At 38.2% G+C, this 22,034-nt stretch overlaps 1 protein-coding gene across 5 annotated transcripts in view; it reads left to right on the forward strand.

Moving 5' to 3' along the window:
* Positions 1-22,034, forward strand: part of Frmpd4 (FERM and PDZ domain containing 4) — a 975,050-nt gene that overhangs the window by 845,616 nt on the left and 107,400 nt on the right. For all 5 annotated transcript variants that reach the window (XM_047537129.1, XM_047537128.1, XM_047537130.1 and 2 more), the window contains 2 exons: positions 12,497-12,657; positions 17,751-17,853. In XM_047537129.1, the coding sequence (XP_047393085.1) occupies positions 12,497-12,657; positions 17,751-17,853 (264 nt within the window). The remainder of the gene's footprint in view (positions 1-12,496; positions 12,658-17,750; positions 17,854-22,034) is intronic.

Here is a 22,034-nt window from a genome sequence, read left to right on the forward strand (position 1 = left end):
TTTGCTGGAAACAGGAAGATTTTTCAATTAATCTTAATTGGACACATTTTTCCATCTCAGTAATACTCTGTAGCTTCAGGTCATAAATTCCCAGCCTATCTTTGTGTGTCCATTGAAGAAAGTTGGGGCATGGACCAGTGATGGAGGTTTGTTCAGCACATCAGTTACATTCTTGTAGTCTCCAGAATTCACTGAAGAATATTGAGTAGGAAAAGGATGTTATTTTTTCAACTTATACAAAAGGACTCAAGCATCCTTACACAAAACATTGCAAGTATATGGCCCAAAAGTGCTAACCCTGGTACAAAGGACAAAACAATGTTTCATGGGGAAACATTTTAGTATGAACGCATTTATACTAGAAAGAGACAGAGGGGCCTGCCAATCCCCCATGCCGAAGTCAGACACCATTGCTGAGCCTGCCCGCCTGCCCCCCTACTGCTGAGGGACACTGCACTTGCCTCTGTGCTGACTCAGTGCACCCTCACTGGGGCTCCCCAGCTTCTCTGGAGGCTGGTGCAGGGATTTTGAATTATTCCCAAGGGCGTAGCTATCATCATCAGAAGGGCGGCTCCCTTCCTGAGACACCTACAGGAGACTGGAGCCCCTTTGACAGGACTCAGGATTCAAGAAGAGGAGGTATTGAGAGACTTGGGATCAACTCAGAGCCGCCGGGTAAGTCTCTCCCACTGGGCGAGGCTCTTGGACCGGACAGTAGTCCTGGAATGCAGGGAAGTTCGTGGAGTAGAGTTGTCCAGTGAGACTCCCCCGCTGGAGCTGTGAACCCGGACAACCAGGAGCATTGTAGAGGAGGACTGCACAGCAAGAGACTTCGATGCAGAGTGAGGGTCCCAGACCTGGGCAGTAGGTCCAGTCCCCAGGGAACGTCGTAGAGAGGGCCACTCAGAGAGAGAGTCCCTCACAGGGCCAGGCCCCACAGACCAGGTGGTAGTTCTAGGCCCCAGGGAACATTGCAGAGGAGGGCTGCCCAACCCAGGTGGTAGTTCTGGACCAAAGGGAACTTCTGGGAGGAGAGCTGCCCAGTGAGACGTCCTCATCCAGTGAGTCTTCCCCGCTGGGCAAGTCTTCCCCACCAGGGTGATAGAACCAGAGACACAGGCCCAGACCAGCCATGCCCCAGCTTGCAGTCTAGTCCCCCTTTTGACTGACTGTCGGTCAACAAATGGAGGTGCCTCTTCCCAACAGCAGGAAATATACCCCAACTGAAGGCCACCACCACTAGAGGGGCAGGTTCCTTGTGTATCACTGCATTATCACGTTACTCCAAGACTTCAGGCTACTGAAGGCTAAGAGGCAAGTTATTGGAAATCTACAGGGACACTATAAATCAATAGAGGAAATCTGCAATATCTCAGAGTTTCATTACTAGAGGGGTAGATACCTGACCAGTATGAGAAAACAAGGGAAGAAAATGTCCCAAACAAACCTACATGCTACATCAATAAAGTCCAATGACAGCATGGCAGAAGAAATGTCAGAAAGGGAGTTCAGAATGTATAGAATTAAAATGATCAGAGAAGCAAAAGATAGATGAAAGAGCAAATGCGGGTTTTGAATGATCGCACCACTCAACAGTTCAAAGAGCAAATGTGGGAAGCAAAAGATCATTTAAATAAAGAGTAGGAGATACTGAAAAAAGAAACAGAAATCCTTGAAATGAAGGAAACAATAAACCAAATTAAAAACTCCATAGAAATCATAACCAATAGGCTAGAACACCAGGAAGACAGAACCTCAGACATTGAAGACAGAATATTTAATCTTGAAATCAAAGTTGACAAAACAGAGAAGATGGTAAGAAATAATGAACAGAATCTACAAGAATTATGGGATATCATGAAAAAGCCAAATTTAAGAATTATTGGGATTGAGGAAGGCTTAGACATACAAACCAAAGGAATGAATAATTTATTCACTGAAATAATACCAGAAAATTTCCCACATCTGAAGAATGAAATGGAAAATCAAGTACAAGAGGCTTATAGGACTCCAAATATACAAAATTACAACAGACCCAACCAAGGCACATTATAATGAACATACCTAACATACAAAATAAAGACAGAATTTTAAAGGCTGCGAGAGAAAAAAACTCAAATCACATTCAGGGGAAACCAATACAAATATCAGCAGATTTGTCAACCCAGAACATACAAGCTAGAAGGGCCTGGAACAACATTTTTCAAGCTCTGACAGAAAATGGATGCCAACCAAGAATCTTATACCCAGCAAAACTTACCTTCAGATTTGACGACAAAATAAAATCCTTCCATGATAAACAAAAGCTAAAAGAATTTACAAAAAGAAAGCTGACACTACAGAACATTCTCAGCAAAATACTTCATGAGGAAGAGATGAAATACAATGACATAAATCAGCAAAGGGAGGAACTAGCCTAAAGGAATAGCCAAATAAAGGAGAAACCAAGTCATGTCAAAAAACAAAAATGAGCCAAATGACTGGGAATACAAATCATATCACAATAATAACCCTGAACATTAATGGCCTGAACTCATCAATCAAAAGACATAGACTGGCAGATTGGATTAAAAAGAAAGATCCAACAATATACTGCCTGCAAGAGACTCATCTTGTAGAAAGAGATACCCACAGACTAAAGGTGAAAGGTTGGAAAAAAACATACAGTGCACATGGACTCAGCAAAAAAGCCAGAGTATCCATCTTCATATCAGATACTGTGGACTTCAAGCCAAAGTTAGTCAGAAGGGGTAAACAAGGATGTTTCATACTGCTTAAGAGAAGCATAAATCAGCAAGACATAACAATTATACATATCTATGCCCCAAACAGTGGCTCATCCATGTATGTCAAACAAGTCCTTCTCAATTCCAGAAATCAAATAGACTGCAACACAATAATACTAGGTAATTTTAACACACCTCTCTCACCACTGGATAGATCTTCCAAACAAAAATTGAATAAAGAAACCATAGATCTCAAAAACACAATCAATAATTTAGACTTAATAGACATATATAGAATATACCATCCAACCAAGAGTGAATACACTTTCTTCTCAGCAGCACATGGATCCTTCTCTAAAATAGACCATATTTTATGCCACAAAGCTACTGTTAGCAAACACAAAAAGATAGAGATATTACCATATATTCCATCAGACCATAATGAATTGAAATTGGAAATAAATGACAGAATAAAAAACAGAAACTACTCTACCACCTGGAGCTTAAATAATATGCTATTGTATGATGAATGGATAACAGAAGACATCAGGAGGGAAATAAATTCTTAGAGGTAAATAAGAACAATGATACATCATATCAAAATCTCTGGGACACTGTGAAAGCAGTACTTAGAGGAAAATTTATTTCATGGAGCTCATTCAATAAAAGAAAAAAAATTAACAAATAAACAACCTAACACTACAACTCAAAGCCCTAGAAAAAGAAGGACAGAGCAACACCAAAAGTAGAAGAGGACAGGAAATAGTTAAAATCAGAGCTGAAATCAATGAAATTGAAACAAAAGAAACAATAGAAAAAATTGATAAAATAAATAGTTTGTTCTTTGAAAAAATAAACAAAATTGATAAACCCTTAGCCACACTAACAAAGATAAGGAGAGAGAAAACTCAAATTACTAAAATTCCAAATGAACAAGGAAATACCACAACAGACATGAGTGAAATAAAAAACATAATTAGAAGCTATTTTGAAAACCTATACTCCAACACAATAGAGAATCTTGAAGAGATCAACAGGTTTCTAGAGACATATGAATTACCTAAACTGAATGAGGAGGACATACACAATTTAAATAGATCAATTTCAAGTAATGAAATAGAAGAAGTCATCAATAGCCTACTGACAAAGAAAAGTCCAGAACCAGATAAGTTCTCAGTCAAGTTCTACAAAACCTTTAAAGAAGAGCTCATTCCAATACTCCTCAAAGTATTCCATGAAATAGAAGAGGAGGGAACCCTCCCAAACTCATTCTATGAAGCCAATATCACCCTGATACCTAAACCAGACAGAGACACATCGAGGAAAGAAAATTTCAGACCAATACCCTTAATGAACATTGATGCAAAAATTCTCAACAAAATTTTAGCAAATTGCAAACAAAAATATATTAAAAAGATATGCACCACAATCACGTGGGTTTTATCCCAGGGATGCAAGTATGGTTCAACATCCAGAAGTCAATAAATGTAATTCACCATATCAACAAACTTAAAGTCAAGAATCACACAATTATTTCAATAGATGTAGAAAAAGCATTTGATAAAATACAGCACCCCTTCATGCTTAAAACACTAGAAAAAATAGGGATAGTGGGAACATTCCTTAACATTGTAAAGGCCATCTATGCTAAGCCCATGGCCAATATCATTCTAAATGGTGAAAAACTGAAAGCATTCCCCCTAAAAAACTGGAACAAGGCAGGGATGCCCTCTTTCACCACTTCTATTCAACATTGTCCTCGAAACTCTAGCCAGAGCAATTAGGCAGACCAAAGAAATTAAAGGGATATGAATAAGAAAAGAAGAACTCAAACTATCCCTGTTTGCTGATGACAGGATTATATATTTAGAATAACCAGGAAATTCCACTAGAAAACTTCTAGAACTCATAAGTGAATTCAGTAAAGTAGAAGGATTTAAGATCAATGCTCATAAATCTATTGTATTTTTATACATAAGTGATGAATCTTCAGAAAGAGAAGTAAGGAAAACTACCCCATTCACAATAGCCTGGAAAAAAATAAAATACTTGGGAATCAATCTAAAAAAAGAGGTGAAAGACCTCTGCAGTGAGAACTATGGAACACTAAAGAAAGAAATTAAAGAAAAACTTAGAAGATGGAAAGATCTCCCATGTTCTTGGATAGGAAGAATTAATATTGTCAAAATGGCCATACTACCAAAATCTCTACACCAAGAATACAAAAGTGCTGTACAGATTCAATGCAATTCCAATTAAAATCCCAATGACGTACCTCACAGAAATAGAGCAAGCAATCATGAAATTCATCTGGAAGAATAAGAAACCCAGAATAGCTAACACAATCCTTAGCAGAAAGAGCAAAGCAGGGGGTATCGCAATACCAGAACTTCAACTATACTACAAAGCAATAGTAACAAAAATGGCATGGTATTGGTACCAAATTAGACAGGTAAATCAATGGTACAGAATAGAGGACATGGACACAAACCCAAATAAATACAATTTTCTCATTCTAGACAAAGGTGCCAAAAATATGCAATGGAGAAAAGATAGCCTCTTCAACAATTGGTGCTGGGAAAACTGGAAATCCATATGCAACAGAATGAAATTAAACCCCTATCTCTCACCCTGCACAAAACTCAACTCAAAATGGATCAAGGACCTTGGAATCACACCAGAGACCCTTCATCTTATAGAAGAAAAAGTAGGTTCAAATCTTCAACATGTCGGCTTAGGATCACACTTCTTTAACAGGACTCCCATAGCACAAGAAATAAAGCAAGAATCAAAAACTGGGATATATTCAAACTAGAAAGCTTTCTCTCAGCAAAGGAAACTATCAGTAATGTGAAGAGAGAGCCTACAGAGTGGGAGAAAATCTTTGCCACTCATACTTCAGATAGAGCGCTAATTTCCAGAATATATAAAGAACTCAAAAAACTCTACACCAAGAATACAAATAACCCAATCAACAAATGGGCTAAGGAAATGAACAGACACATCACAGAAGGAGATCTACAAGGAATCAACTGATATATGAAAAAATGTTCAACATCTCTAGTAATAAGAGAAATGCAAATCAAAACTACCCTAAGATTCCATCTCACCCCAATTAGAATGGCGATTATCAAGAATACAAGCAACAATAGGTGTTGGCGAAGATGTGGGGAAAAAGGTACGCTCACACATTGCTGGAGGGGTTGCAAATTAGTGCAACCACTCTGGAAAGCAGTGTGCAGATTCCTCAGAAAGCTTGGAATGGAACCACCATTTGACCCAACTATCCCACTCCTTGGCCTATACCAAAGGACTTAAAATTAGCATGCTATAGTGATGCAGCCACATCAATGTTCATAGCTGTTCAAATCCCAATAGCCAGATTGTGGAACCAACTTAGATGCCCTTCGATTGATGAATGGATAAAGAAAGTATGGCATATATATATATATATATATATATATATATATATATACACACATGCACACACACACAATGGAATATATATATATATATTCCATTGTATATATATTCGAAGAATATATATCCCATTCCAAGAAACTGGTATATATATATATATATATATATATATATATATACACACACACAATGGAATATTACTCAGCCATAAAGAATAATAACATTATGGCATTTGCAGGCAAATGAATGAAATTGGAGAATATCATGCTGAGATAAACCAATCTCTAAAAACCAAAGGACGAATGATCTCGCTGATAAGTGGATGATGACTCATAATTGGGGATGGGAGGGGGGCAAGAGAGACAGTGGTTGATTATTTTGTAATGATTTATCCTGAAAGCCTGGTGAACAAGAAAATGATAATTTTTCAGGAGATTATCTTCAATGTACAAGCAAAGAGAATACAATAATAATTAACAAAAACTAAAGAGCTAGAACAAGCAGTTCAAATGCATATTTGATTGTGTTTCTATCCTTACTTGGGTGGGAAAATAACAATGAAGGTACACGGCCAATGTATGACTCTGATGACACAGAGGATGGCAGAATCAGAGATAAAAGGGCCTGTGCCTGCCTCACCCCTCATTATAGAACATAACTAGTGCTTCTCATTATCCCCACAGAACAGGCATGCTCCTCAGTCCTGTATCCAGTGGTCACTTAGTGATCAGGGAACATGGCCAAGGAAAACTTATTAACAGTGATTCAGTCACTAGGGAGCCTGGATTATTCTACCTTCTTTTATTCTTTTGTGTTTTGGTATAGTATTGCCTTGTGTCTGTCAAATGGTATTTGGACTTATTGTGTGAATGCATTTAATATGACTTTTTGAGTTGAAAGCCTCAGAGCTTACCTAAGAATCCTGAGTCATTTTAATGAGACAGTTGGGCTTCAGGTATTTGAAACATTCAGTTTGTTTTCATATAGTAAGATTGAATAAGTTCATGATATCTGAAAGTTATTCCTTTCTAGTCATTGACCTCCAGTGATGCAAAATAATAGCCAATTTTTTTGAGTGCTTACTGTGTGCCAGACATTTTTCACAACTATCTTAAGCATTTGATACAGTTTCTAACATCATTTTCCTGATGATGAAACTGAGGCACAGTGTGACAAAATAATTTGTGTGGGTCACATCCCCAGGAAATGGTGGGACTCAGACTCAAATGCAGGCAGTCTGACTCCAAAGTCTCATTCAAACAACCGTTCTCATGTTCACCCTATACCGAGGCATTTGTTTCTTGAGTATACCAGAAAGTATTGCCTCCTAGAAGAGAAAATGTCTTCTGTAGATTACTGCAGATAGATCAGCCAAAATGCTTATGGGTCTGTCCTCACTAAGAGCAGATGTGTACAGGAACAATCAAGTAATTCCTTTTTTTTTTTTTTTTTGGTAGTTCTGGGAATTGAACCTAGGGTCTTATGCATACAAGGCAAGCACTCTACCAACTGAGTTATATCCACAGTGGAAGAAGGTTTCAGAGTAGGAGTCCCACCCTGCTTTGCCACAATGGCCTCCAAATCTATTTAAAGCCCAACAATTTATACCAACCCTGTCTTTCTCAACCTGGTCCAAGCCATCATGATCTTTTGTTAGGATTAATTCAGTGAGCCCAAAAATGCTCTCCCTGCTCCTACCAGTGTCCCCTCCTTTCTGTTCTCAGTCTAGCAACTAGATTCTATCACTTCCATCTAGAACTTTTCAATGGTTTCCTGTTTCAGTCAGAACAAAACACCAAGTCCTTCCAGGAGCCTGTGTGATCTGCACCCATCCCCCATCACTTCTTTACTCCTCCCCTCACTGATTCCAAACTGTACCCCACCCCATACTGGCCTCTACTACCTTCTTCCTGCACTACCTGTTCTCAGTGAGAATGGACCCATGAGTATGTTGACTGTTGTGAGGCATGCCTTCACCAGCATGTTGCTCCTCAGGCCCTTTATACTTTACGGCCCCTATGTTTTAAGGGCTCCTTCCCAGTTCTTGATACAACATGGTAGCCCCTCCCTCAGCAGCTCTCTATCCTCCCTCCCTGCATTAATTATCTCCTTAATATTTATAATGACTTGATATAGCACATATTTTACTAATTGGTTTATTTTCTATCTGTGAATATTAGCATGGACGTTTTATTTTTTGTCTGCTTTCTTTCCTTTTGTATTCCCAGAACTGAGAATCCAGTGGGCATTTAATAAATTGACTAAATGAATAAAGGGGTGTATTATGGAGTGCATTTAGAGGATTAAGCAAACTAGCATATGGCAAGCATTTAGAACAAACAATGCTTAGCATGAAATTAATGGTTAATAATGTCATGTTATATTATACATTATACTAATGTCATGGTTATTTAATCAATGTTGCATTGAAATATTAGATACTACTTATCGGGTAGTAGAAAGAGGGTAATAATCAAGCTACAGATGTTTTTAATACTTTAATTTACATTGGCTCCAGGAGGTAATCAGGGGAAATTATTTGTGTCCTCTTTTCCTATTGTCTAGAAGATATACTTCCCACACTTTGCTGGGAAGGTGAGTAGTCCTCAGACCTTGCTGTACTTTGAAATCACCTGGAGATCTGTGAAACATTGATCTTTCCCCCCACCCTGATCATATATTCTGATGTGATTGATCTGGGCACACTGCAGGCATTAGGATGTTTTAGTGCTCCCTAGGTGATTCCAATATGCAGCAAAGTTAGGTAATTTCTGTTGTAAGTTTGTCATAAAACTGGCAGCAGCAGGAAGAGAGCCTCTTCCAGTCCCTTTCTGTGCTTGGAACTGAGAGTTAAGCCTGCTTTGGTTCCACGGCACACATGGCCTTTAACAAGTCCCTTAGCTCCAAAGACCTTTACCAGTTTCTTGTATACATCTACTGTGGCTGTGGTGAAAACCCAGAACTCAGGGCCAGGCTCCAAAAATGTGGACTCCCCTTCTTTCTTTCTTCCCTCCCTCCTTCCTTCCCTTTATTTCCCTTCCATCCTTTGTTCCATCTAGGGATAAAAGGAGAGGATTGTTTCCAGATGTGGCACTAGAATGACATGCTCTGACATGGTGCTTTCTTACAGGGAGGCAAGAGAATCTGACATGTCCATCATCCTTAGGTGGCCCCACTCTCCTTTAGGCACAGACAGCCATAACTGTTTCAGGCCTGTGATGGTTCAATGTCATGAGGTTAAGTTTCTGTCCAGTAGGGTCCAATGTGGAGAATCTCAGGTCCTTCTTATGTCCTGGTCCCCAGTCTTGACTTCCCTGCTCTTCCCTGGGTTTCAGTTCCTCCCTGCAGGGACCCCCTATCTGCAGCTCCTGCACTGGCCACTGGAACTCATTCTATATTGGTTTTGCTTCCTTCCTCAGGGATTCAATTCTTTCCCCTGACCATCAGGCCTCTTCATGAGATCTTCTTCCACATCCCTTCACCTTCCCTTCATGTGCTCCACTTAGGAGACATGTTCAATCTCTCCTCTTTGACTATAATACCTCCACTCTGAGCCAAGGCTTTTCTAGAATCATGGTAGAACATTGAGGATAGTACACTATCAGGGACAGATTCATGGGTGTGTGACCAATGTAGTCACACAGGACCTTGGGCTAGGTTTAATGATTATTTTTCTGTTTATTTGTTTTTGTATTTGGGGTGGGGGGACTACTAGGAGTTGTTCCCAGGGGTACTGATCTATATCCCTAACCCTTTTATTTATTTATTTTTTTATTTTGAGACAGGGTCTTGCTAATTTGTCAAGAGTCTCCCTAACATGCTGAGGATGGCCTTAAACTTGCAGTCCTCCTGCTTCAACCTCTGCAATCTCTGAGATTACAGGCTTGAGCCACCATGTCAGACCTCTTAAAATTCTTTTTTTAAATTTATTTTTATTGTAAACAAATGGGATACATGTTGTTTCTGTTTGTACATGGAGTAACAGCACACCATTTGCGTAGTCGTACATTTACATAGGGTAATGATGTTTGATTCATTCTGTTATTTTTTCCATCCCCCCCACCCCTCCCGCCCCTCTTTTCCCTCTATACAGTCCCGCCTTCCTCCATTCTTGCCCCCCTCCCACCCCCCATTATGTGTCATCATCCGCTTATCAGTGAGATCATTTGCCTTTTGGATTTTTGAGATCAGCTTATCTCACTTAGCAGGATATTTTCCAATTTCATCCATTTGCCTGCAAATGCCATAATTTTATTATTCTTTATAGCTGAGCAATATTCCATTGTACATATATACCACAGTTTCTTTATCCATTCATCAATCGAAGGACATCTAGTTTGGTTCCACAGTCTGGCTATTGTGAATTGAGCAGCTATGAATATTGATGTGGCTGTGTCTCTGTAGTATGCTGATTTTAAGTCCTTTGGGTATAGGCCGAGGAGTGGGATAGCTCGGTCAAATGGTGGGTCCTTTCCAAGTTTTCTGAGGAATCTCCACACTGCTTTCTACAGTGGCTGCACTAATTTGCAGCCCTACCAGCAATGTAAGAGTGTACCTTTTCCCCAACATCCTCTCCAACACCTATTGTTGCTTGTAAAATTCTTAATCAAGAAATGAAAATAGGGAGCTCCACCTTTTCATTTTGCACTGTCCCTGCAAATTATGTAGCTGTCCTTATGCAGGCACTTAAAATCTAAACACCTAGTGTGAATCAAACCTTACTTTCACCTGAGAAGAGGGTGACCTCCGTCAAGTTATTTTCTTCTCTTGGTGTTTGCAAAGAAGGGGTGGATAGGGTTGAATAGTTCCATCATAAGAGAGTTTTTAAGGATGAATTAAGGTAACAAATGAGTGATAGCACGTGGCACACAACAAGCAAGTCCTTTTTTACCTAGCATTCTAGACACAAGCAGCTAAATTGAAATGATGCTTTCTCTCTGTATAAAAGGGACTTTAAAATTTTATTTTTCTAGACAGTGATATATACCCAAAGGACAGATCCTAGAGGGCTTTCATTGATCTTACTTAACTCTTATTAATTACACAGAAGGACAACAGGATTCCTCCTTCCCTGTCTTTCTTTATTACATTTCAACAATATGTTGTCCAGATGGCATATAGAATAGCATCATCCATGGTATTTTAAAATGATCTTCTTTTACTTATTGAAGAAGATTAGAGAGAAAAAAATTGAATTAAGCCCATGTCATTGAAATAATCTCAGCTTACATTACTCTAAGCAGATTTCTAGTGTTCAAATTAATAACTCTTCCCCCAAGGATGTCTGCCTTGGACAATGTGCATGATGAAGACTTCATTAGAAGTCATGGCAGTTCGTCTTTGACCTGACTCTTTGCCATACTGACCATGGACCCTGAACAACAATAAACTGATTTTTGATCTCAGTTTCCTTATTGGAAAATGATAGACAAAAATGCCTGCTCTGTGCCCTTGTTCTCAAGGTTGTTTTGTGAGTCAAAAGCATTTTGAAAATTTCTGAATACTGTATAAATTTCAACTGTAGATTATTGATAAGACTTCTGAAGTTGAGATTTTAATGAAAAGACTCATTTAAATCACTAAAATATCTTTCCAGATAGTAAACTCCAAAAGCTAAATTCGCAGCTCCTTTGGAGGGTGGAAAGTATTTGGCACCAGTATGATCTGTCATCACCACAATAATCCATATTACTTCAATTTCACTGAGACCAGAGCCATACTAAATGTCCATAGTCCTTTGGGGAAGTTTCTTAGATCTGTTATAACTTGATAATTTTCCACAAATATGTTTCTCTGTACTTATTAATTCAATATTTATTGAGAATCTACTATGTACCAGACCTTATAGGTACCTGAGAGAATCCAGTGAATAAAACTCTGTTCATTGCCCTCATGGGATATCCATTCTAGTGTGGAAAGCAAAATAATAAAGATAAACAGCATATTAGCATATGACTAGTGCTGTGGGGAAAAAGTAGAAAAGGGTAAAGGGAATTGGGGGAGCAGGGTGGCCATTTAAATTTATAATGCCAGCAAGCAAGTCCTCTTTAAGAGGGTGCTATGTATGTGAGCAAAGGATTGAAAGAAGTGAGGGTGAGCCATCTGCAGGACAAGCATTCCAGGTTGGGGGAAACAGTCCTTATGAAGGCCTAAGGCAGAAATTAGTTAAGAGTTTTCAAGGAACAACAAGGGGTTCATGAAAGAAACACAACTATGGTTCTGTCTAGATCTTTCCCACTCTCTATCAGACAGAGAATAGGTTTTGAAACTAGAAAGCATGTGATGCACGAGTCTGATGCCAAATACATACATTGATGCATCCTTTCTCTTATTTGTTCTTTTTTCCACAGTCACATGACACAGGCAATTCCATTTGATGACCCTCGGTTAGAAAGCTGCCAAATCATCCCTCCAGCTCCCCGGAAGGTGGAGATGAGGAGAGACCCTGTGCTGGGTTTTGGTTTCGTGGCAGGGAGTGAAAAACCAGTGGTCGTTCGCTCAGTAACACCAGGTAAGGATACAACCCCACTCCTTGTTCTCCTAGAACTATATGCCACACCTTTCCAGGATGACTGTTTTTCACTTTCCTGAGTCCACGCTGTGAAGGCTAGATGTGTTTTGCCAATACATGCAGAGTACTAAAGATCAAAAATTTCTCCCTAAACTAGTTTTTAAACTGTCAGATCCATCAAAGCATTTGGCTCAGGAAAAATACTGATCCATTATCTGTAATCATGGAAATGACCCACTTCTTCACATGTAAATGCAAACAATAAAAAGTAGGCAATTGTACTGATGAATTCCTTAATGAAAAAAAGGCAGAAAGTGGTGTTTGAGTTATAGTACAACTTAGTCTTTGGGGTAGTTCAATTACTTTACAAAAATGTAATCCTTTCCATCTCATTGGAGGCAGAATGTATTCCCCTATCCCATTGCTGTTGGGCTGGACCAAGTGACTGACTTTGGCCAATGACATATTAGAAAGGTGACATAAACAAAGGCTTGAGATAAGCTCACACAGTTTAACTTGTTTCTTGAGTGTCTGCTATGGCCATTAGAAGAGTCTTCCTCAAGTAGCATCTATCCATTTAGCCTGATCCCCAAAATGAACATCAAGACTGGCACCCAACAAGACTGCAACCTGGAACTAATTATAGCCCGATCTTCAGTATGAAGCAGAACTTCCCAGCTGACCCTGGCCTAAATCGACCTGTCTTTTGGTATCCTAAAGTCCCACAGGAATGAGAAGAAGTGATTATTGGACACCCTACTGAGTTTTGGAGTGATTTTATTTACAGCAGATGCTGTAAATAAAATATGTGCCAAATTTCTTAAATTCTATAATATGATAATTATTATATTTATCACAATCATTCATATTAGAGTATACATATGTTCCACTACCAACCCAGATGAATACAATAGACTATGATGTAATTGCCTGAAGTGAACTGACTGCCTTTCTAGAAATATCATGCTTTTATATTTTATTTATTATATATTTATGTACTTATTGTAATGTTCTCAAATTGGATTTTATTTTTAGACAAAAGAAAATTCTCTGTTGTTCTCCAGAATTTTGCAAATCAGTAACAGAATTCAATAGTAAAGTATACTTATGTGTACAGATTCTGGCATTAAATTGCTCAAGTTTGTGTCTGGCCTCTACCCCTTATTAGACTTTTTATCTTCCATTGTAAGTCCCTGCTTTTCAGGTTAATGTATCTTCTCTGTGTCATTGTACTATGAGGATCATAGTAGTATGTAACTTACAGGGCCATGGAGAAGATACAAAAAGTTAGAAGAGGGGTAGAGACATATTTATCATTTCATAACTGTTTATTATTATTATTATTATTAAACAACTCTCAAATATTTGACCAGTTGAGTCTGTCAATTATGGGAAACTCAAGTCAACTAGTGAGCTGGTATAGATTTTAGAAGTTGATTAAATTTTAACTTTTTATTAGTTTGACATAATATGCCCCAGGCATGCACCACAAATACTACTTCAGATTTGTGCTATTAAGTGTTGCTTACAATCCTACTGCTGTCTCACCACACAGCTTTTTATTGTGTCTGCTGAGCTTTTTATTCAATTAAATGTAGATCATATTTTAGTTCTCTGTGTGTGATTGTTCAGCTCAAAAAATTGAGAACTTATTCTCAAAGTAGATTTGTTCCTTTTTTATTATAATAAAATAAGTAAAAAACAAACAATGTAAATAGTATGTAGGAGAGAGAAAAAATGTCAACTCCTGCTACAAAGAGATAACCACTATTCACATAGACATAGAGAATATGTATAATAGACATAATTCTGTGAATGCAAAACCACACATATATTATCCATTATATATGTAATGTGTGTGTGTGTATGCATGTATGTGCACACATACTTTTTTCTAAGAGAGCTATACTTGGCATGCAGTTTCATACTATTGGGATAGTTTAACATTATTAGTGATGAGGTTCTTTGAGGTTTGAGTCCTCCCAGGAGCTGCCTAGACATTAAAGTTTTGTTTTTCACTTTTTTGTCTTATCTCACTATTCTTTCAGCCTCTTCTCTACTTTTCCCTCAACTCTCCTTACCTTCAAAGACACTAACACCAACTATTAAACAGTTTTGGAAAGAGTAGAAAAAAGTGAAAACTGAGGTCAAAGAATACTACTTCCAGTTATTTGTATCAGTGAAAATGTTGGTCAAGTAAACTCTGCCTATCACAAAAATGACTCTATACTAAAGTCCCAAGTGTTTTCAGTGCTGTGACCAGAATTTCTATACCTGACAGCTCAGTCTTCAGAGTAAAGTGGATGAGACAATTCTCTGAAGGATTCCACTGTTTCATATATTGAAAGTATTGTGTGTTATTTTCACCAGAATTACTTATCTAAGTTGCCTGATTAAATAATAATATTTCCATTGGATCAATATGTATGGGTCAAATGTAAGATTATGTCCTGTTGATCTGAGAGGGTTTTTTATTCTCAGCAGAATAGTTAATATCTATCCTTCAAACAGCTATTTTGAAAACATTTCTGTATTTGGTCTGCATTTGACTTCTAACCATTGCTTTGACTGAATTAGAATGACTGTTTGCATGCAATCCAATAGCTACAATAAGTTTTCTCAAGTTCCCAGATCTGTGAAATGAATATTTTCTATCACTGATATGGGTACATGTTAAGGTTTCCCTACTTTCTTACTTCCTAGAAAGAAGACAAATTTATAGTACAGTTTGAGTGACCCATATGCCAAGTGCCTGGGTTGGTAGAGAAAAACTGAATGGTTTTCAGTTCTTTGTTCTGGGCATGAGGTGTTCATTTCAATTACTGAACAAAGTAATTGTGATATTATTTGAAAGATAGCATTTCAGCTTCCCTGTCACCCCAGTGCCAGACTTTTCTAAATAGAGTTCAAATGATAGTGCCACATAGTGCTATCTCAGTATTTGGAGGTAATTGCACCTATCTAGACAAGTGAGAATAATCCAAACACTTGTTTTTGGGTTTTTATTTAAATACAGATGTGTGCTTCACACAGATGTGACTTTCATTTTACCTGTCAAGAGACCTGGCAGTTACCAGGTTTTGAATTGTGAGGACAAGTTCAAGAGTGACATTGGCCATTCTGAACTTACAAGAGTCTATAGACCCAAGATGAGATCCAGTCCTATCTTCATGCCATTTTTTTTTCACATATGTGAAACTCAATTGTCTCTATATGGAAGAAATTACAATATTTAGTAAGCTTATCAGGCAAAACAGTTTTAGCTCATTGCCAGCTACACGATAACTGCTCAACCAACATTAATTTCCTACTCCCTCATTGGAAACCCAAATGAAAGAGAAAAACAGCCTTTGACTTTCAGAAGCTGTCAGACCTTCATAACTGGGCCTGGCTATTCTGTTGAACATGAACAGTGTCACCAAATCTCAATACCAGGACAAGGCAACTCTGGCTCTGATGGACCAAGACAAAAACGAGACTCCTTGTACCGACATGTGAGCAGAGACACAAAAATCCAAGCACAGTCTAAACCACAAGCATGACCATGTATGCCCCTCTGCAGAGACATGTTTAAGTAACCCTAGGATGGCGGCTGGCATTGGGTCAAGAGGTGGCGTATAATTAGTGTTAACACAGCATGATCTACTTTTGCCTGATTAGTTAATGCCTCCTCTGCGCTAGTGGTCAGCAGATGTTTCTCATTCTTTCTTGATTGGTACCATGGTGCATGCTCCAACCATGCTACTTAATCCTAAGCTGATTGGCTGCCTTAGTATATATAAGACATTCTCTTCACCTGGGAGGAGATGGCAGGGCACATGACTAAGAACGCACCTCTAGCATGCTCCTCTAGGTCGCAGATCGCAGATCCCAGAACACAGGACTAAGCAGACAACTCTAGGTCGCAGATCACACATTGCAGAACACAGGATAGAGGACTGAAGCCACACCTCTAGGTCACAGGTTGCAGGACGCAGGCCGCATGCTGCACGCCGCACCCCGCACCTCAAAGAAGTGACTCACCTTTAAGAAGCAGTAGACCTTTGATAAGCGTAGCCTCTCTGAAAGAGTAGCACCTCTAAAATTAAGCAGAGTCTCTCTTCCTCTAAGCAAAGTCTCTCTTCCTCTAAGCAAAGCCTCTCTTCCTCTCAAAGCCTCTCTTCCTCTAAGCAAAGTCTCTTCCTCTAAGCAAAGCCTCTCTTCCTCTATAAACTAGCGAACAAGCAAGTAAGCAAGGAAGTAGGCCAGATAAAGATAATAGAAGTAGTTCATTTCCAGTCCACCTCCGATAAATTCCCACGGGATTGTTGCTGCAGGTGGCAACACCCCTCTGCCAGATGATATGAATGACTGCTGTTAATCAATCACAACCTACTTCTGCTTCCTTCATCTTACCTAGTAGACAATTATTAAGATGTTCATGACAGAATCACTCCCGTTTTCCATTAGCAGCCAATCCAAGGAAAACACCCCACTTCCTTGAACCTGCCCCAACAGCACCTAACACAAGATCAAATCTTCTAGTAAGTCCTGACTAACACCCTCTGATTGAGATGCCTTGTGATTTCCCACAAAGTCTGTCTCCCTACTCATAATGAGCAAATAAATGCAATGTTGTTCAAATCAAGTTGTGCCCAGGTTGTTGCAGCTTTGGCTGCAGGTGACACAGCTGTTTGACTGCTTTGGGGGAAGATACCTTCTTTTAGAAGCCTTGATATTCACAGGCCTTTTGACTAGCAGCGTCAGCAGTCCCTGAACATGCATTATCTCACCATGCACCTCTGTGTGTTAACAGGATGAACAGGTCATTCATAAGCACATTAAAGTGTGGGAAGTGATGGTAGCCTGACTCTCAATCTGGTCCATGAAGTTTTAGAAAACGTAGATGCATATGTCTCATCCCAAAAGTTTCTGGTTTAATTGATTAGGGTGTAGCTTGGGATCTCAGACTTATCCAAAGGCCCCCAGGTGTAACTGGGTTTTGTCTTTGCTGATTGGACCACCTCCTCACAGTGAATCATGATGGTGAGAGGGAATTTTGGATGGTTTGCCAATGGTATTCTCAACTGCACTTCACTCTTGTGTGTTTTCAGGTGGCCCCTCAGAAGGCAAATTGATCCCAGGAGATCAGATTGTAATGATTAATGATGAGCCGGTCAGTGCTGCACCCAGGGAGAGGGTCATCGACCTGGTCAGGTAGGTGAATCATTTACTTCATCTTGTCATGAAAGCTGCTGCACATCTCTGAGGCCTTATCTAGAAATGCAAGAGATGCCTAAGGGCTAATTTAGGTCAGAAGCACCAACTTACACATGCATATTAATGAAAATGCTGATGATAGTAATATGAAAACACATGCTCCATTAGCACAGAATGCTTATTTGTCCACTCTCTTAACACTGAGGATCCATGTGTTTCTGCTCAAAAATGTATTACTTGTATTTCCATTTCTGCATCCAAAGTTTGCATTTTTTCCTTTAGAATTACTAACACATTAATTTTTTCCTAATCAGGAAGATCAAAATGCAATGCCTAAATTCAGCCTTAAGTGATGAGTAATTTTATATACATAATTCCATGGTTACACAAACATACACATACAGTTCACTGATTTTTCATACTTGACTGAGTGATTCATTACTGAATTTTGAGATCATCAACTGAGGCAAAAGGATAATTAGGATAATTAGGTCAAATCTGGGACAGGTAAAGAAATGTGCTTGGTTCGTTGGTTCAGTTTTATTGTGGATTTAGTAGTTAGTTATGTGATATTCTTAATTGGGCACCAGAAAATAGGTTTGTGTAATTTTTTAAAATATTAGCAAAGAACTTCCTTAAAAGTTCACTGGATTTATACTTTCTCAGTGAATTTAGAGCAAGAGAAGTCTTTAGAAGTTATCCAAATGGAGATCTTTCTATCATATGAACAGATCTACTTATGCTACGGGAGTGTTGAGGTATAAGAAGGTGTGGCATTTGTCTTTTATAAACTGAACTTTTAAAGCAAGATTGGAGTGGAAGCTAAAGCTATCAGAACACTTGAAACTGAATATTTATGATCTAATATATATGCTCACTCATAGCAAAAAGTACCTCTGTACTTTGGGAAAGACATTAAGTGAAGTATTTTTAGGGTCTTCTGGAGAAATTTCCTTGCACGAACCTGGTATAGCTTCTACTTCACCAAGTAGTCATGAATTATCAAGCATACTTGGAAGAACTGAGAGATGAGTAAGACCGGAAAATATAAAGTGAGAGGACTCATTTTTAGGATGACCAACCATCCCATTTTTCAGCAATGGAAAAGCCCACATCCTAGAAAAACTCCTTCACTCTGGAATGGTTGGTACCTACCATGGTCTGAATGTTAGTATTTCCCCTACCCAATTCATAGTTTTCAATCTAATACCTATTACCTGTTGGGTTCTTTGAGGAAGTGATTAAGTCAAGAGAGTGGAGACCTCAGGTATGGGATTACCACCCTCATGAAAGAGGTGGAAGGGAGATGCCTTACCCCTTCTGCCAGGTGAGAACACAGCAAGAAAGTGCTATCTATGAGGCATAGGGCATTCACCCATTCTGAATGTGCAGGTGATTTGATCTTGGACTTTCCAACTTTGGAACTATGAGAAATAAGTTTGTATTATTTATAAATTACACAGTCTAAGGTACTTTTTATAAGCAACCCAAAGGGATTAAGATAGTAATTCTAGTCAGGACCTGATATAATGGAACATTTTCAGTTGGATCGAAAGGTTGTGTCTGTACTCAAATGGTATCTCCAAAGGATGTTATTGCCTGGGAACAAGCACTGAGACTTAAGTTATATTCACCCTGCATCAGGAATAAGACTTGGGAATCATTCCAGTCTTTCTGTGGACCAGGAATACAAGAATAGGAAAAGATTCTGTATTTGAGAGACTTTGAGAGGGAGTTGTAATGTTACTATTTAGGGTGACTTCTATCTTGAGAGGCATGTGGGTGTCAGCAGGGACATACCTCATCCAGGCAGGCTCTGAGCCTTTTGTTGGCTTGCATCCTGAAGTACCATGTTTGGGCCTAATGGCAGAAGTCACATTTTGTTTTCCCTTAGGCACACACCTCTGTGATCAGTTCTATTGATTTCTATGCTAGGAGAGTGATAGAAGAAATAATATATCTGTGTTTTGGTTTGCTGTGACTGAATTGCTTGCTGCAGGACAGGATGGAGAAAAAGCTATCTAAAAGTGTGATCATTTCCTAGCAGTCTTACCTGGGGCACTTAGAAAGTTGCTTTATTTTTTTTCCTCAAGATAGAATTTTTTCTTTCTGGTTTAACACATTGTGAAAGAAAATGGCATCTCTGAAAACAAAGCACTCCCTATAGGACCTTATATGTAATGGAATAAATGAACCACTTAAAAGAAGGGATGGCAAGTAACAACTCAAAGTCAAAATTCAGTCTTCCATATGCTTTTTTCAAAACCTGTGATTCAAGAATAGCTTTTCCATTTTTAAAAGTAAGAAAAACATGAGAATAATATTTTGTGATGCATGAAAATCATTTGAAGTTCAAATTTCCGAATTCATATGGTTTCACTCATTAATTTATATATTATCTAAATAACATATATGCTTTCTCCCTATAATAGCACAGTTGAGCAAATAACCTGCAAAATGTAAAATACTATCAAAACCTCTAGAGAAAAAAAATTACCAACCCTTATAGAATAATCTAATTATATTGTATTTTCTTTGGTTAGGCCTAATTTAGACCAAAACCACAAATAATATATGCAGAGAATTTCTCTCATAATGGAGTTGTGATTACTGCAAAATTTCCACATTTTTGATAAAGAGGTGATGGTGTTTTAAAAGGACTGAAATTGAGAACATGCATACTTTCTACATTATTTTTGTCCACGCCATAAAAGTTCTGTTTGAGAAGTATTCTTCTGATAATAAAGACATATGGAGACCCTTGTGATATTACATAAGATATTAGTAGCAAAAAAGGAGAAATAGTACGTGAGGGGACCCTGGTGAGGAAAATCACACAAGCATGTGACTTTTTTCCTCAGTAGCAGTATAGGAAGAATACCATCTTGTTCCTATCTCCTTTCTTTTCCTTTTTTCTCCTTGATGAAAAATCAGGTCACTGGGCAAAATTGTCAGAAAGTGACCCCACCAGAACTAGAGAGATTGGGATAAACTCAGGGCAGCTGAGGCTTACAATTTCCTATGCCAACAGAAACAAACACCACAGAATGACACTAAAAGAAACAAGAATAACTTCTTAGCCCACACAACGTCTTTAACTTGTAGAAGTGTGAGATATATTGATCCAAAGAATAATGTTTGGTTCTTTCATTATTCTTTCTCCAATCTTGAGGGTTTTTATTTTCTTGTGCTTGGTCTTGATATCCAAGGTGTAAAGAATAAGAAAAATATGCTTTTTATCAATCATGAAGCCATAAAATCCCCACACATTTGTCCACCTGTTGTTGGTTTAGATATGTGGTGCCCCCCCAAAACTCCTGTGTTAAAATGAAATAATGTTAATGATTGAATTGTGAGAGCTGTAACCCATGCTTCAGAATACATTTAATTTATTTCACTTTTTTATCACATATTTTTATGTACCTACTATGTACAACATGGAGTCAGGTACTGGTTATACAGGGATCAGTGAAACAGATTCAAGACTTCAGAAAACTCATAATCTAGGCTACTATGAATAATGACTTCAAATAAAGTTGTCCTGAAGACAGACAAACCCCCACACTGAACACATGAACTAATTACAATTTTTAAGGAATTTTTCTAGTGATAAACATAGACATAGGCTCTGAATACTATTGAAATGGTAAACACATAATCCTAAAACATGCTTCCTTTTAATCTCAAAGCAATATATTTATCTTTATAAAAGTAATGAGGTACTTTATTTTAACCAAATAAATCTAAGTACAATGACACAGTGCTAACCAATACCTTCAAACTCATTAAAACAAAAATTTGAAATAGTGTTTTTTCTCATTAATGAAAATGTTTATACATTAGAAAACTTTCCTGTGCTTTCTGCTAAATTTAATCATATGTGTAATAATATGTAGTAACCTAAATATTTAGCACTTGTAAAATAATTCCCTTTTTACTGGGCTCCTCGGTCAATGTGTGTTTTAATGTCTATATCTTACACAAGATAAATGCCCCTTCTGTTTAATAAAGTATCCCATTTTCTTAACCACTAAGGAAATTTAGAAAAACACTCATCATTTTAATAACACTGTAAAATTTTCTCTTTAAAAACTGGCATCCTTTTGCTTGCCTAAGTGGTTTAGTTTTGTTTTGTGCCTTTTTCCCCTCCATTGCAGTATTTTCTCATGGATCATTTT

Source organism: Sciurus carolinensis, chromosome X (genome assembly GCF_902686445.1).
Source record: "Sciurus carolinensis chromosome X, mSciCar1.2, whole genome shotgun sequence".
Classification (NCBI taxonomy): domain Eukaryota; kingdom Metazoa; phylum Chordata; class Mammalia; order Rodentia; family Sciuridae; genus Sciurus; species Sciurus carolinensis.